A 14688-nucleotide genomic window follows, 5' to 3' on the forward strand; every position below is an offset into this window, starting at 1 on the left:
CTAGTTGGTTTTCTTTAGAAACTTGATCAATGGTGAGTGGGGAAGAGAGAGAATTAGGCACCATCCTCTCCCCCAAAGTAATTTTCTCCCTGGGGCCTAGAATCCTAAGCTCCCAATTTAAATTTTTCTCTTACTCAACTGGCTAGCTCAGAACCAATTTGGTATTTTTATATATAGCTCAAGAGGCATGGCTTTATCTTCTTCAACTAATCACAATATTTCCTATGTGATATAATTTCTCTTTATCCAAGGACCCAAAGTCTCTATCATACTTTCAGAATGATTAAGGACTAATTCTCATCTCGTTTACTTTTTATTGATTAATTGATTCAGTAGAGGCAGAGTATTCTGTGAATAATTGTAGTGATTGACCCCTATCTTTCCATTTTATAGTATCTGCAGCTTTGCACACAGTAGGTGCTTAATAAATATTTACTGAATTTAATTAAATTGCATTTCCCAAAGACTGGAATTTAAAATAGCTAAAAAAATGGCCTGAAATATACCAAGGAAGGAAGGAAGGAAGGAAGGAAGGAAGGAAGGAAGGAAGGAAAGAAGGAAAGAAGAAACCATGCTAAGCATTTGATAAATATTCTTATTTGATCCTCACCCTGGGAGATAGGTGCTATTATTATCTTCATTCTATAGTTGAGGAAATTGTGACCTTAGAAGTTAAATGATAAGCCTGGAGTTACAGAGCTAGGATTCAGAATACTACTTCTTTGACTTGTTTAAAGACCAAATAAACTGAGTCAAGAAGACAAATGGCCTCATTTCAGGGTTTTAACTTCTAGAATAGAGCAAAGATTCAAAAAAGGGGATCTGAAAAAGAAATGAACTTTTTAAAATGAAAATATCATTACCATCATGTTTTGCAAATACAATTCAACAACCTTAAAACAAAGCCTTAGTGACAGTTTTTTTTTTAATGGTGGTGTAATGAAATGTTATTTTGAATAGTGCTTGAAATGAGTAGGCCATTGGCTTAGGGTCAGAAATCTGTCCTCCCTCTGGCATTTAAAGCCCTTTACAACCTGGTTGTAGCCCACCTTCCCTGTCTAATTATTAATTACTCCCCTTCACACACTCTCAGGTTCAGCCAAACTGGACTTCTTACTGTTCCCCACACAACATCCCATCTCCTATCCATAATTCTTTACAAAGGTCACCCCTATATCTGGAATGTACTCCCTTCTTGCATCTATCTCTGAGGACCTCTGGCTTTCTTCAAAGACCAGCTCAAAAGATCCTGATCCCCAAACCCTAGATGCTAGAACCTCTCCCCCCAAAATATTACTTTGTATTTATTTTATATATCCTTTTTGGATATCACATGTTGCCCCCTCCCTTTCCCCAATACAACATAAGCTTCTTGAGGGCCCAGATTGTTTCTTCATTTTGTCTTTGAATCTCCACCACCAGGACTTTGACTTACATAGTAGACGGCTTAACAAAATCTTGTTAATTGCTGACTTGCTTAATTGATTGAATGACCTCCAAGGTAGTGTTAGAATGGAATCTGTCCAGTATTTATTGAGTTTCCACAATCTGCCAGGTTTGGAACCATAAGGAAGTTCTGGTTCCTGTGCCACTCAATACCCAACAATAACATTGATTAGACAAATAGATTATGCCCTTGATTGAGTCTATTTGTATCCTCATACAAATCATTCTTTCTATTTAAAACCTGAATTCCATCAAGTTTGCAACAAAAACATTTCTCTAAGACTGAGAACTTTCTTTTGCACTCTTTTCATGGAGAGGGGAGACTTTCTTTTGTGACATGGTGCCATGGGAAAAGTGCTGAACTTTGAGTCAGAGGTTCTGGGTTATAATCTCAGCTCTGCCTCTTCCTGTGCTACATTGGCAAGTTCCTTAATCTCTTCGAGCCCAAATTCTTCTTTAAAATAAGAGGTACAGATGACTTCATAGGTTCTTTCCAGCTCCAAAAACATACTGTTACATTTCAAATGTACTTGGAGATTACAGGTCCAGGTTCTCCTTCTGGTTTGGTCACTAGTTGTGTGTCACTCGGTCAACAAAGATCTATTAAGTCCTTTCTTACTAATTAAGTGTTATTGCATAACATTTATAGATGTTATGCAATGAATTAAGCACTGGATATACAAAGAAAAGGAAATTTCTGGCTCTGCCTTCAAGGAACTCATACTCTATTGATGAAAATAATGTACAAATAGCTCTGGGACTAGGTAGTATGATAAAATGTAAATCTGAAATTTTCTCAGAGCGAAGTCACTAGCAGGGATGGGACCAGAAAAGGTATCTTCATAAGATGGACTCTGAGTCTGGCCTAAATTTCTTCATCTAATGAAGTAGGAAGGTGACTAATAATGTCTATTAAATCCCTGTCTTTCCCAACCAGATCAGTTTATGAAAGCAAACTAGGCCATATTTTTGCCTCAATTCTTAGCTAGTCTTTAACTATTGAATGAATCTTGCTTCAGACAAACTGGGAGCTGGGAAAGACCTTAGTTTAAAAAGGCCAAGATTTCTCCCTGCATTCAGTCATCCTGATCCATATCTGGCTACTGGACTCAGATGACTCCAGAGGAGAGAGTTAGGCCAGTCATCTGAATTTAAGTCTTGCCACTGGATTCCAGTGACTCTGGAGGAAGGAGTAAGGCTGATAATTTTGAACAAATCAGCCTCACTTAAATCCAATTCACTACTAAGTCAAGTTATCACCCTTCCTTCTGATGTCATTGGTCCTCTTCAAGAAGGAAGGAAGGACAAACAACATTCAAACCCTCTATAATGAGCTGCTCCTCTTCCTGCCTAGTGTCCAACTTTAGTCACTTTGGCAGTTTATTCCCTCTGCTGTTATACTAACACTTAAGTCCATCTTAGAATTTGGGCTAAATTATTCCACCATTGACCCTAGGCTAAACTTCTCTTAAGAGTTCTGAAATGTGCATGGTGGGAGTGATTAAAATTTCAACAGGCAGTTATTGCAATTTACTTAATTGCTGGCAAATTATTATTTGGGGAAGTTTGGCTGTTGAGTGATGTACTTCTTTGCCTACCACCTTCTTGTAGCACCATCATAAATCTGTCATTTGGTGATACCACTCTTACTAGTTTGACTCGATTTTAGAGATATTTTTCTTAGTGCCCTGAGGCCCAAAATTCTCCATGGCTGAGAGGAATTCAAGGAGGGGAATGTGTTGAAGAGTTAGGAGATTAAGTTGGCTTTGTTTTTATGATCAAGGTCAGAGGTGTGGGAAACCAGGAGAGAGAATTTTTGACGGCTTTCTCATCCATCTCTTCTCCCTCCAGCCAGCCATGCCCCCGACCCAGACCAAGCATTAATATCTTACCTTGGGAAAGGTCTCCTCAAGAGGATTCTTACAACCAGTATCCTCCCATTCCAATGCTTCCTACAGGTAGTAAGCAAAATAAATGCAAGAGACAAAGAGGCAAATCCCAATGACCCCAACCTAGGGCCAGCACTCTTCCTCTCTGCATCCTTAAACTCCAAATATCTGCCTTTTGAACACCATGACAGGCTCCCCTACAACTTCAAGACCATGGCCTATCATAATCCCAAATCAAAAACTAGATTGGATGTATTCTGAAATAGTAGAACAATATAGTATTCTCTTGAGTTTGAGGATGGAGGGAGTATGCCAGAAGACAGGTGTAGCAAAGAAGGCAGCATTCAAACACCTTAACTCAGTTAACTCCAATAATGACCAATTAAAGGATATAAGAATGTTTAACCTGGAGAAAAAGAATGACTCAAGGTGGATATGAGGACTGTCTTCGAGAATCTGAAGAATTCTTCATTTGATCTGATCCCAGAAGGTCAAAGCAGGAATGATGGGTGGAAGTCATGGAGTCAGAATCATTCCTGATGTCAGAAATAGCTCTGTAACCTTTAGAGCTGCCCAAAGTGGAGGGGGCTGCTTCAAGAGGTAAGGGCTTTCCCTTCTTGGAGGTCTTCAGGCAGAGGCTGAATGATTGTTTGTTGGGTATATTATTGTGGGAAATTTTTTTCAGATATGGGTTTAAATAGATTGTTACTGAGGTTGTTTTTTGACTCAAAAATTCTATGATGCTAATGAGCTCAAATCCAGCCTCCACAACTTACTTATAAAATCTTAAGTATTATAAAATTCTTCCTTCAGCCTTCTCTTCTGCCAGATTTAGCAGTCTAAATCATCCTGCTTCCCTTAGAATCACAATTGTCACTCTTCTTTTATTTGGTTCTCTCCCCTTTCCAAAAGAGTTATGATGGTATGTATACTCAAGCACTTTGCTTTTTTGTGAGTATCTTTGTGGGAAGGGCCCCCATAGGTAGACAATATTTGTGTATGTGCCTTCTTATTATGTTTTAACATTTACCAGTAAATTCCCAAGTCCAATAGTATCTAAAATTGCAGTTATATGCTTCAGATTTATTCTGTTATATTATACATACATATGTTCATGTGAAGAGAAAATATATATATATGTGTGTGTGTATATATGTATACATATATATACATATATATGTATTATATATATATATATATATATCCTAATTCCAATGACTGAGGGTCAAACAGAAAATTTATCCTGGCTTCCTGTAAGAGACATCTATACATAAAAGAAACTGCCACCCAACAATGCAGATATCCTATTGCATGCTGGGTATGTGCAGTTGTTTACGTGAAGCTAGATTGAGTTGCCATGGTGACAACTAGGTTGGGGGAGCCTCTTATGCCTTAGAGACCCTGAATTAGCACACCCACCCCTCCAGTTCCCCAAAGCTGTTACTCCATCTGTGCAGGAAGAAGCCTCCAGCAGCAGCTAGGGGAAATGGAGGGAGTTGTTGGAAGGCCTCTTACAGCCTTCAGTCTTGGAGCTGTCCAAAAGAAAAGAGCTTTCAATCTCCTCTGTTGGGCCCTGCCCCATCATGGTTGTGCTGAGTTCTGAGAGGAAATAGTATATGCTCCCCTACTCCCAGTCCTAAGACCTCTTGCCAAGAGAAGCCTAAACCCTGGTTTGGAAAAAATCGTTCCCCAGCTTTTCCAAACTGCGCTCCCTTCCTTCCCGTAGCTCTCAGGGGGGCTAATGAGGGTCTTAAGGGTCTGGTGAGATAAGATAAAGTGTTAATTCCAGACTGTATTCTTGGATTCTAGACTGAATCTCACTTAGTCACTCCCAATGACCCACTGCATCATCTTCTCGGAGCAGAGTTCTTATCCCCGAGTTCCCTTGGACCAAACTTTACCTTCTCTCCAGGTGAAAGATTGATTGTCATATCCAACCTGGCCACCAGATGTCACTGCTGGGAGGGCTGCCAAAAATAGCTCTACAGAAGTCCTGAATTTCAGCACCCCCTCCCACCCATCTCTGCCCATGTCCAGGGAGAATAGATTAACTAGATCCTTGGATGAAAGGCTTCCCTCACCTGGAGTCCCTCTACTCAGAATCTGTCTGTGGAACAGTTTGAAAGAAGCCTTTCCTAATAATGATAGAATTACTTAGATGGGGAAAGAAGGTGGGCATCATCCCAAATGTATATTAAGGAATTAAGTTCTTTGGTGAGAATTGGGAGATTTCCCCATTTTCCCATTTCAAGTGAGAAGTGCTTGAAGAGATAGAGAAAAAGGACCTCTCCTTCATGTTATATTCTCTTTTCTTTCTTTGGAGATAACACTGCTGGAGACCAGCTCAGTACTACTCTATAGCCTTCTTCCTTCTCATCCAGCTCCCTAGAGCTCTGAAGATAAAAGCTTTTACTTTGATTTGATTTATTTAGGGGAGGGATTGGGTGGAGCAGCAGACAAATCTGGCAGATTCCAGAACAATCTGGAACTGTAATTGCATCAATGCTGGGAGCTCTCATTATGGAAAATCTCTTCTTCCTTCCCATCTCCCCCTATTTCCTCCCCCCTCCCATACACATGTAACTTTCAGTCTTGGAGGATAGCTTGGAGACCTGAAAATTTAAGTGACTTGCCACAGATTTACAAAGCTAAAGCAAGCCAATGACAGAAATTCAATATCCAGGTTTTTTCTGGATTCCATGGTCATTCTATTCCATACCTCTCAAATTAGAGTTTAGATTCACAGATTTAGACTGAAAGAAACATAAGATCACTTAGCATTCCTCCTTTCATTTTACAGATGAACAAACCAAGGCAGAGAGCTTGAATTCTTCAAGGGCCAAATTCAATTCATAAAAATATTTAGGTACCTGGAGCTCAGAGGTAGTTGCAAGTAAATTTCCTTGAGTTTTTCCAGCTAAAGAGTAAAGGTTAATTTTCACTTGTTTGCTTCTTTACTATATCTTCCTAACAAATAAAATAGGCAGAGGATCTCTGTTCTCAGTCTAGGATTCTTCAAGGGAGATGTCATCTTAACAGAAGAGAAGAAGATTCAGTCACTGGGCTCTCTCATTCCTTCCTTAGCCTAATAGTGGACAGCTAGATGGTGCAGTTGATAGAGCACTGGCCTTGGAATCAGGAGGACGGGGATGGGAGTTTGTATCTGCCCTCAGACACTTAACTCTTACCAACTGTGTGACCCTGGGCAAGTCACTCTGATAACCTCCATCCAGGACAATCTCCAGTCGTCCTGATTCGTTTCTGGCCACTGGACTCAAATGACTCTGGGGAAGAAAATGAGGCTGTTGACTTAACACAGCCTCCTGCTCACTCAAAACTCAATTCATGTGCTTGTCATGACATCATCTCCATGATGTAATGGTCTTCTTTGAAAATGAAACATTTTCATTAGCCCACCAGCAGGAAAATTGTTGAGTAGGATTCCTGGGTCCTGTCATTAAATTGGAGTCATCTGGGAGTAAATAGTTTTCTTTGTGGGTCACTGAATTCTAAAACTAAAAAAGGATCCCTGATTCTGTTCACTGAGTAACTAACTCAAACTTCCTCTCCTTTCTCAGTTTACCTAATTTAGCTCAGAGAGCTTCCTTCTTCCATCCTGACCTGCAAGGTCCAGACTGAGAGTTGGGAATTACAAAAAGAGACCAAAAGGGCTGAGGATGACTTCAGATGCTTTGATAAATACTAGAAATGATGCTGAGATATTTGCAAAGGCCTGTCTCTGAACTCTCTGACCTCTTCCTGTCAAATCTGACCTTTTCTTCCTACCTGGGAAATATTGATTAGAGATGCTGGTATAATGTAACCAAAGTCTGTACAAATATGGTTTGTTTGCTGTATTATTAAAAAACCCTTCTCTTCCTGACCTCTCTTACCAGTAGGGCCTTACAAATGTGCCTCCCTCCCAGACCCACTTATTGTCCCCCCACTTCCTAACTGCCTTTAGAGACATTTCTGGGGCATGTGACCATGGTCTTGGACCCATTGTTTCACTGGCATGTTCCCTACTCCTGAATGCCCTGATAACAATTGTACTAGAACATCAGGACCTCAGCAGTTAGCAAAGGGGTCCATTATTGTCTTGGGTTTTTTTCCTTGCCAACCAGCAGGGTGATCTGAAGAACTTTATCTGGGATATCTAATGCTGGCTGATGAAGAACTATATAGGATAATGGGATTTAATGCTAAGAGTATCTTACATCATGTATTTCAATTTTATAGATGAATAAACTAAGATCCAGAGAGTAAGAGTTACTAGCCTAAGTAGGAAAGAGGAAGGTGGAGTAGGTTTGGGTGTGGAGCTGAATTGTAGGAAAGGTGCCCTAGAGATCTTGGGAGAGGGAGTGGTAACTGCCAGGATCTGGCTGCCTGCCCATCCCCACCCAGCACTCCCTCCAGCTGGCAAGACAGTCTAACAGCCTCTTGCCAGATCCCAGGTTTCAGTCTTGGCAAAGGGGGGGGAAAAACCAACCCTCAAAAGGATTCCAAAGTTTTCTCTTTTCCAGCTGAAATAACTCAACACTCCAGCTGAGTCTGTGGTGGGCTGAATGGGTAACTTCATTGATGAAGGAAGAGAGGAGAAATAAGGGGAGATTTCCAGGCATATCGACCCTTTTAAATTGTCCTCTGTGAAGTCATTCATGAAAACTTCTACCTCCTGGATTCCAGGGAGGCATCATAAATTTGCTTCCACTAAGTGCTTTGTTATCCTTAGGTAAAAAAGCCTTTTGAGCTTGCACAGCTGTCAAATCCCCTTCTCTCTTGGACCACACTATAAAACAGAAGGGAAGGAGCATCTGATGATCTGATTCAAAAGGTCCTCTTCCTTCTGGAGTCTAGTTAGATCCTAGATATCATCCAACCTAGAGACAAGAAGGAAGGTAGGATGATCTCAGGTAGATTCTTCTTGCCAAAGAATTCCACAGTAGTCAAATCTGTATTTCTGGGTCATCAGGGGCACTTCTCAAAAGAATATTGTTCTGGCTGTCCTAGTCTTGGTCCAACATCCTTGGCTCCTAGCACCCATTCCATAGGCACCCCCTCAATCCCTGAACTGTCTCTTGGCCCTTCTACCACTATTACACCCTCCAAGATAAACTTGGGATATCAGGTCTGCTGAGTTCTCTTCCTGCCTCTGTTATTGTATTATCAGGTAGTCAAAGAAACTTCTTTTAATACTAGTTAAGAGATGGAAGAACCCTATCTTATCAACCTGCTGGTCCCCCCATTGAGAGTGGTACTTCTCCATTCTAGACAGCTGAGTTTCCCTATGTACCCCCATCAGAGCTCCTAAGACTCAGAGATGGAGGAAGGGATAGTGGTTGAGACATTTCATTTGCCACAAACCTTGGCAGGGACCTTTGTTGGAAAAATTGCTCCTGAGGACAATAGCCAGATGCTGTCACTGTGAACATGGGGATGGAGAAGGGAGCAGAAGCTTTCAGAGGGCTGTTGGGCACAGGGGAATTCTGTCTCTCTCTCTTTCACATACACACACACACACACACACACACACACACATGAAACAGCACTATTTCCATTTTCACCAGTGGTTTCTCCACAATGACCAGTCATTCCAGTGATTTGTCCTGTTTTGCTTATTCTAGCCCTTGTCCTACTGAGTGGTTCCCTGTATTCCAAGTGCCCCTATAGTCACTCTCTAGACTCATTTTGTCTCTTCCCTCTCACTCTCTGCAGACCCAGAGTCCCAGCGAAAGAGGACAGTCCAAAATGTCTTGGACCTTCGACAGAACCTGGAGGAGACTATGTCTAGCCTGAGAGGTTCCCAAGTGACTCACAGGTAAGCCTGGGGTTGAGAGGATCTCCCTTGCTCTCTTACCCTCTTCCACCTCTCTCCTCCTTCATGAACAACCCCGTGTCTCTCCACCTCTCTCCCAGGTATGGGTACCCCATCAGTGCCTTGGACTGGCCAGTTGCTATTTTCCCTTGTCTTCCATTGACCAGATATTCTTTCACCTTTAACTCACTAAGACCCTTCTCTTCTAAGGTGTCCTTCATCATCCTCCAATGTTTGACTTTTGGACACAGCACTCCAATGGACATCAGGGAGGGTCTTCTTAATGTTCTTAGCACAGCTTCACACTGGCATCGTTTTCTGCCCATGCCTACCTACTCCATCCCCCACCCCAAATAGAGAGAAGCTCCAAGCTTCTGGCTGAGCCCAGAGACCTCTTCTTCTCTCAGCACCTCTCCGCCCGAAGCCTGCTGGCCACAATCTCTGCCCTGACTCAGTGTTTTCTTTCCCTGACTCTGCTGGCTGCCCAGATGAGCTCATGCTGTCAACTCTGTGGGGGGCAGTAGGGGCCAGACTGGGCTCTAGGGGTAATGAGTATAGGACAAAGCCAGGATTGGGAAATTGTGGGCTGTGAGGGGGGGAAGCTGGGTGAGGGACAAGTCACACCCTCAATTGAATTAAAAGTGGGTTCCTCCCCTATCTCCTGGGGATGGAAAACTGAGAGCAAAATTGGAAAAGTGGAGATGGCAGTGATGAGAAGGGTATTTCTTTAAGCCCATAGTCCCAAATCCATGGTAGGACTATATTACATCCTCCAAATATTAAGTACTTAACCTACACATTGTAAGAATTAACACCTCCAACCACCTCCCCCAATTAGAGGCATTCCATCAGGTCCTAGGCATCAAGACCTAATTTTAAATCTCAACCCTGAGACTTAGATCCCATCTCTAGGAGTCTTTTTTCAGTGTTTTCTGGTGAGCCATTGAAGTCAAATGATGTAGCGTGTGGTTACCCATCGCCTAAAAGAGAGGTGATGGACACAAGATACATAGTGAGACATATATTTTTGGAGATCTCAATATGGAACTTTATTTTGTTTGAATATGTATGTATATTTGGTTTTTCTTTTTCTTTTTTTATTCTTTTCCACTGGGGGTAGGGTGGGTAGAAGAAAAACAAATAAATTTTTATTAATTGAAAAAATGAAGTTACAAGGTGAATCCTTGGGCATGCTTTCAAAGTCTTAGTGACTGTGCCTATGCCAAGCCAAATCTTCACCTTAACTTTTTTTAAAAGGAAGGGAGATGATAGAGAAATCTGGGAAGGAAAGATAATTACCGAGGGGGATACATAAGAGGGTCCTTCAGGCTTCCCCCTAACCAGGATTCAGGACTCTCTGGTACATACCTCCTGTTCTCCCTAGTAAAAACATAGGAGCATCTAACAAGCCTGGAAAACTAAACCGGTCATTGGAATCTAGGTCTCTAGATGTAACACTAACAATCCCAGTAGTGACTAGATTGGTCCCATTCAGAGTAGGCTCCATCTTCATGGTTCCTAGAGACCCCAACTCATATCCATACCAACCAAGCTAGAGGAAGAACTGGGACAGTCCCTCAGGCCTGGATCACCAGCCAGTTTCATCACTGGGCAGCCAGAAAGAGCCTAGTTGCTGGGGGTCACGCCCAAAATGACTCATCTCTAAAGGAGCAGAAAAGCTTCCATTTCCTTGGCTCTAATTTGCCAGATGTGGGACAGCTGTGACCAAGGCTGTAGCTGTTTATTTACTATCTTTGGGAATAGGACAGTGTTTAGGAGAATAACTCTAGGACCAACATGGAGAGTTAGGGGACTGACCACTCTAGGTCATTCTAGACTTCTTGTCTTTAAAGAAATGAAGTCACTCCAAGGATGTTTTTCCCCTTGTTGTGTCCCCCCTCCTTGCTGTTTCCACCCAGATGTTTTTACTTTTCTTATTATTATATATCCCATAACATGACAGAGGCAAGGTGAGGGAAAAGGAGTTGGCTTCAGAGTTCAAGGCTGCCTTTGATCCATATAGGTTATGTGACCCTAGACCAATCAGTCACTCAACTTCTCAGTACTCAAAGTAATTCTCTAAGACTGGAGGTTGAAGAGAAGGCATAAACCTGAATTGATTGAGGAAGTTTCCTGTAGCAGTGAATCTCCGGTCTAGCTCCTAGCCTTCGTGCACACCAGCCCAAGTCCATTCTAACAGCAGGTTTTGAAAGGGAAATTTAAGTATCCCCAGGTTACTAATTGGACAACTTGGGAAAGGGTGTGAATTGACCCAGCTTGCCCTAAGACTTCTACATTATAGCTGGTAGAGCTGGAATGAGAACCCAGGTCTTCTTGGCCCCCAACAAAAGTCTCTTTGCACCAGGCCACAGTGATGAGTCCGAGTCTAGGTCATGGGGGGCAGGAGAACTGAAAAAGGTTCAATTCCTTTTCCAAAATCTTTATACCTACTTGCTATTTCTACCAGTGGAGATGTTTTCATCAGAGAATGGAGTGGGGGAAGGAAGGGCAGGGTAGCTAGGGGTCTTGTTGGGGAAGGGAAAGGGAGAGAATTGTCTGGAGCTGAAGGAGAGTAGCCATGGAGAAGTGAAACTGCATTCTTCCTTGTGCTAAGCTATCTTTACCCCCCACATACACACACACTCTGTGACAGGAACTGGAAGCTAGTGTGGAATTGGGGGTGGGGGGTATGTCCTAATAAAGTTCAGTGACTTCTGCAATAAATTCTCTCTTCCTGAGTCAAAGAATGGTCTCCCTAGGGCCTTGGGGCCCTCACCTTCAGCAGTTTCCCCAGACTTTATTGTGTCTGGGAAATAAGGAAAGTAATTTGGGGAGAGACTTGTTCAGCATCAGCTTGTCAGATATGGGTCAGGACAAAACTAGAATAACCCAAGAAGCTCTCAATAGTCAGTACCCTCTCTGATTCTAGAATCCTATTATGATGCTGTCTGATATGTAAGCAACTCAGTCTCAAATTTTCTGCATTTTCAGAGCCTTCCAGGGTTATTTTATCATCCTATCATCATTGTTTTACAAGGCTCTTAGTTGAGTGGAAAGCGTGTGAGTTACTAGGGAGAGAAATTCAGACACTGCCACCCATGTCACTTCTTTGTAATTCAGGCTGACAGGTCTTTATTAAGTATTCTCTGCGAGCTCAGTATTAGTGCTAAACACAAGGGAAAGTGGGAAAGTCTTGCTGGTCCTCACATATAATAGGGTGTCACAGGATCATACAGTTAAAGTTGAAATGGATCTTGGGGGTCTAGTCTAATCTCCCCACTTCAGATCTATAGAGGTTTAGTGAGTTGCTTAATGTCCCACAAAAAGTCAAAGGTAGGATTTGAATCCAAGTACCAAGACATTCCATCTCTGTACTTTTATGTAAGGTGTTTCCCCATATTGGGAATATGTTCCTTTCCTCACATTTGCCTCTTAGAATCTCTTTTGTTGTTGTTGGGCTATTTTTCAGTTGTTTACAACTCTTCAAAACCCCTTTTGAGATTTTCTTAGCAAAGATCCTGGAGTGGTTTGCTATTTCCTTTTCCAATTCATTTTAGATGAGGAAACTGAGGCAAGCAGGATTAAATGACTTGTCCAGGTCACACAGATAGAATGTGTCTGAGGTCAGATTTGAACCCAGAAAGATCTGTCTTCCTGACTCCAGATCTGGTGATCTATGGCACCTTCTAGCTACACTTAGAATTCCTAATTTCTTTCCTAGCTCAATTCAAACACTACCTTCTGTATTAGGTCTTTTCCTGATCTCCCCAGCTGTTTGTACCTCCTTCCCAAAATCACTTCATATTTATTATATATCTACTTCTGTGTGTCCATGTTGTCTCCCTCCCTCAATAGACTATAAGCTCTCTGAGGTCAGGAACCATTTCATTTATGACTTGGTATCCCCAGCACTGTCCATTTCCTAGCACATTATAAATATTTAATAAATACATGTTGGCTTCCTGGTTGATGGAGATAATAGGAGTGTATGACAAAGCCTCGAACTCAGAGTTTCTAATCCTTAAGGAGATAAGATTGTCACACATATAATAATAGAAGAATACTAAAAATGGTATTATGACAAAGAGTTAAATAGACTAGAATCAAGAGGCCAAACAGTGCTGATGGTCCTGCTAGTAGCCCCAGAGGAGGAGAGATCCATGTGGATCGCAGTGCTTGGAGAATGACTATGGGTCACATGGAGATGGAGAGACAGATCAGAGGGCATTCTAGGCAGGAGAAGAGCATGGTAAGGTGACATAAGACAGGGGCAGCTTACTTGACAGGAAAACAATTCTGAGAGGCAGTAAGAGGCAGTGAAAAGAGGCTGGGACTGGGAGTCAAAACTTAGAGCTATAGGCTTGGATTTACTAAGACACAATTAACTGTGTGACCTTGAACAAGTCCTTTATTCGCCCTAGGCCTCAGTTTCCTCCTCTGAAAAATGAAGGAATTGGCATGAGGCAAAAATGGAAAGAGTGCTTTGAAATCAGTAGACCCAGCTTCAAGTCCCAGATTCATATTCAACTGTGTGATGTCAGTCATGTCACTCCCATTCTCTTCATTTATAAATAAAATAGCTGACTCCTAAGTTCTCTTCCATCTCTAGATGTAAAATCTAGATAGGCACAATGGATACAGTATTGGACCTGGAATCAGGAAGACTTGAGTTCAATTCTAGCCCTAGCTAGATAGATGTGTGACCCTGAGGTTTAATTTCCTCATCTGTAAAATGGGGCTAATTCTTGCACCTACATCTTAGGGTTGTTGTGAGAATCAGATGAGACAAGAATTATAAAGCCCTTAGCTGAGTGCCTAGTTCAAAGTAAGAGCTATATAAATGCTAGTTATGATGATAATGATGATGATTATCATTATTTTTAATTAACATATCATAATCATTATTATCATTACTATTACTATTATCATTATCCATATCAATATCACTATTGTTACCATCATTATCATTATATTCATTTATTGTTATTGCCATTATTATTATCATTCTATTATTGTTGTTTTATTATCATTATGATATCATTTTTATTATTTTATCATTAATATTTTATCATCATCATTATTATTAACTCTATGATCTATTAAAAAAAATCTCTTCCAGCTCTGAAGTTCTTTGATTCCTAAGAGCTTGCCTTATTCTTACTCCATAGCTCCCTGGAGATGACCTGCTATGACAGTGATGATGCCAATCCCCGCAGTGTGTCCAGCCTCTCCAATCGCTCATCCCCACTTTCTTGGCGCTACGGACAATCCAGCCCCCGCCTGCAGGCGGGTGATGCACCTTCAGTGGGTGGGAGCTGCCGCTCTGAGGGCCCTCCAGCCTGGTACATGCATGGCGAGCGAGCCCACTATTCTCACACAATGCCTATGCGAAGTCCCAGCAAACTCAGCCACATCTCCCGCCTTGAGCTAGTTGAGTCTTTGGATTCTGATGAGGTTGACCTCAAATCTGGCTATATGAGTGACAGTGATCTCATGGGCAAGACCATGACAGAGGATGATGACATCACCACAGGGTAA

General features: G+C 41.8%; 1 protein-coding gene across 5 annotated transcripts in view; it reads left to right on the forward strand.

The window, feature by feature from the left end:
* Positions 1–14688, forward strand: part of NAV1 (neuron navigator 1) — a 351815-nt gene that overhangs the window by 224330 nt on the left and 112797 nt on the right. For all 5 annotated transcript variants that reach the window (XM_074222356.1, XM_074222354.1, XM_074222355.1 and 2 more), the window contains 2 exons: positions 9051–9153; positions 14319–14684. In XM_074222356.1, the coding sequence (XP_074078457.1) occupies positions 9051–9153; positions 14319–14684 (469 nt within the window). The remainder of the gene's footprint in view (positions 1–9050; positions 9154–14318; positions 14685–14688) is intronic.

This window comes from Macrotis lagotis, chromosome 2, assembly GCF_037893015.1.
Source record: "Macrotis lagotis isolate mMagLag1 chromosome 2, bilby.v1.9.chrom.fasta, whole genome shotgun sequence".
In the NCBI taxonomy this organism is placed as follows: domain Eukaryota; kingdom Metazoa; phylum Chordata; class Mammalia; order Peramelemorphia; family Peramelidae; genus Macrotis; species Macrotis lagotis.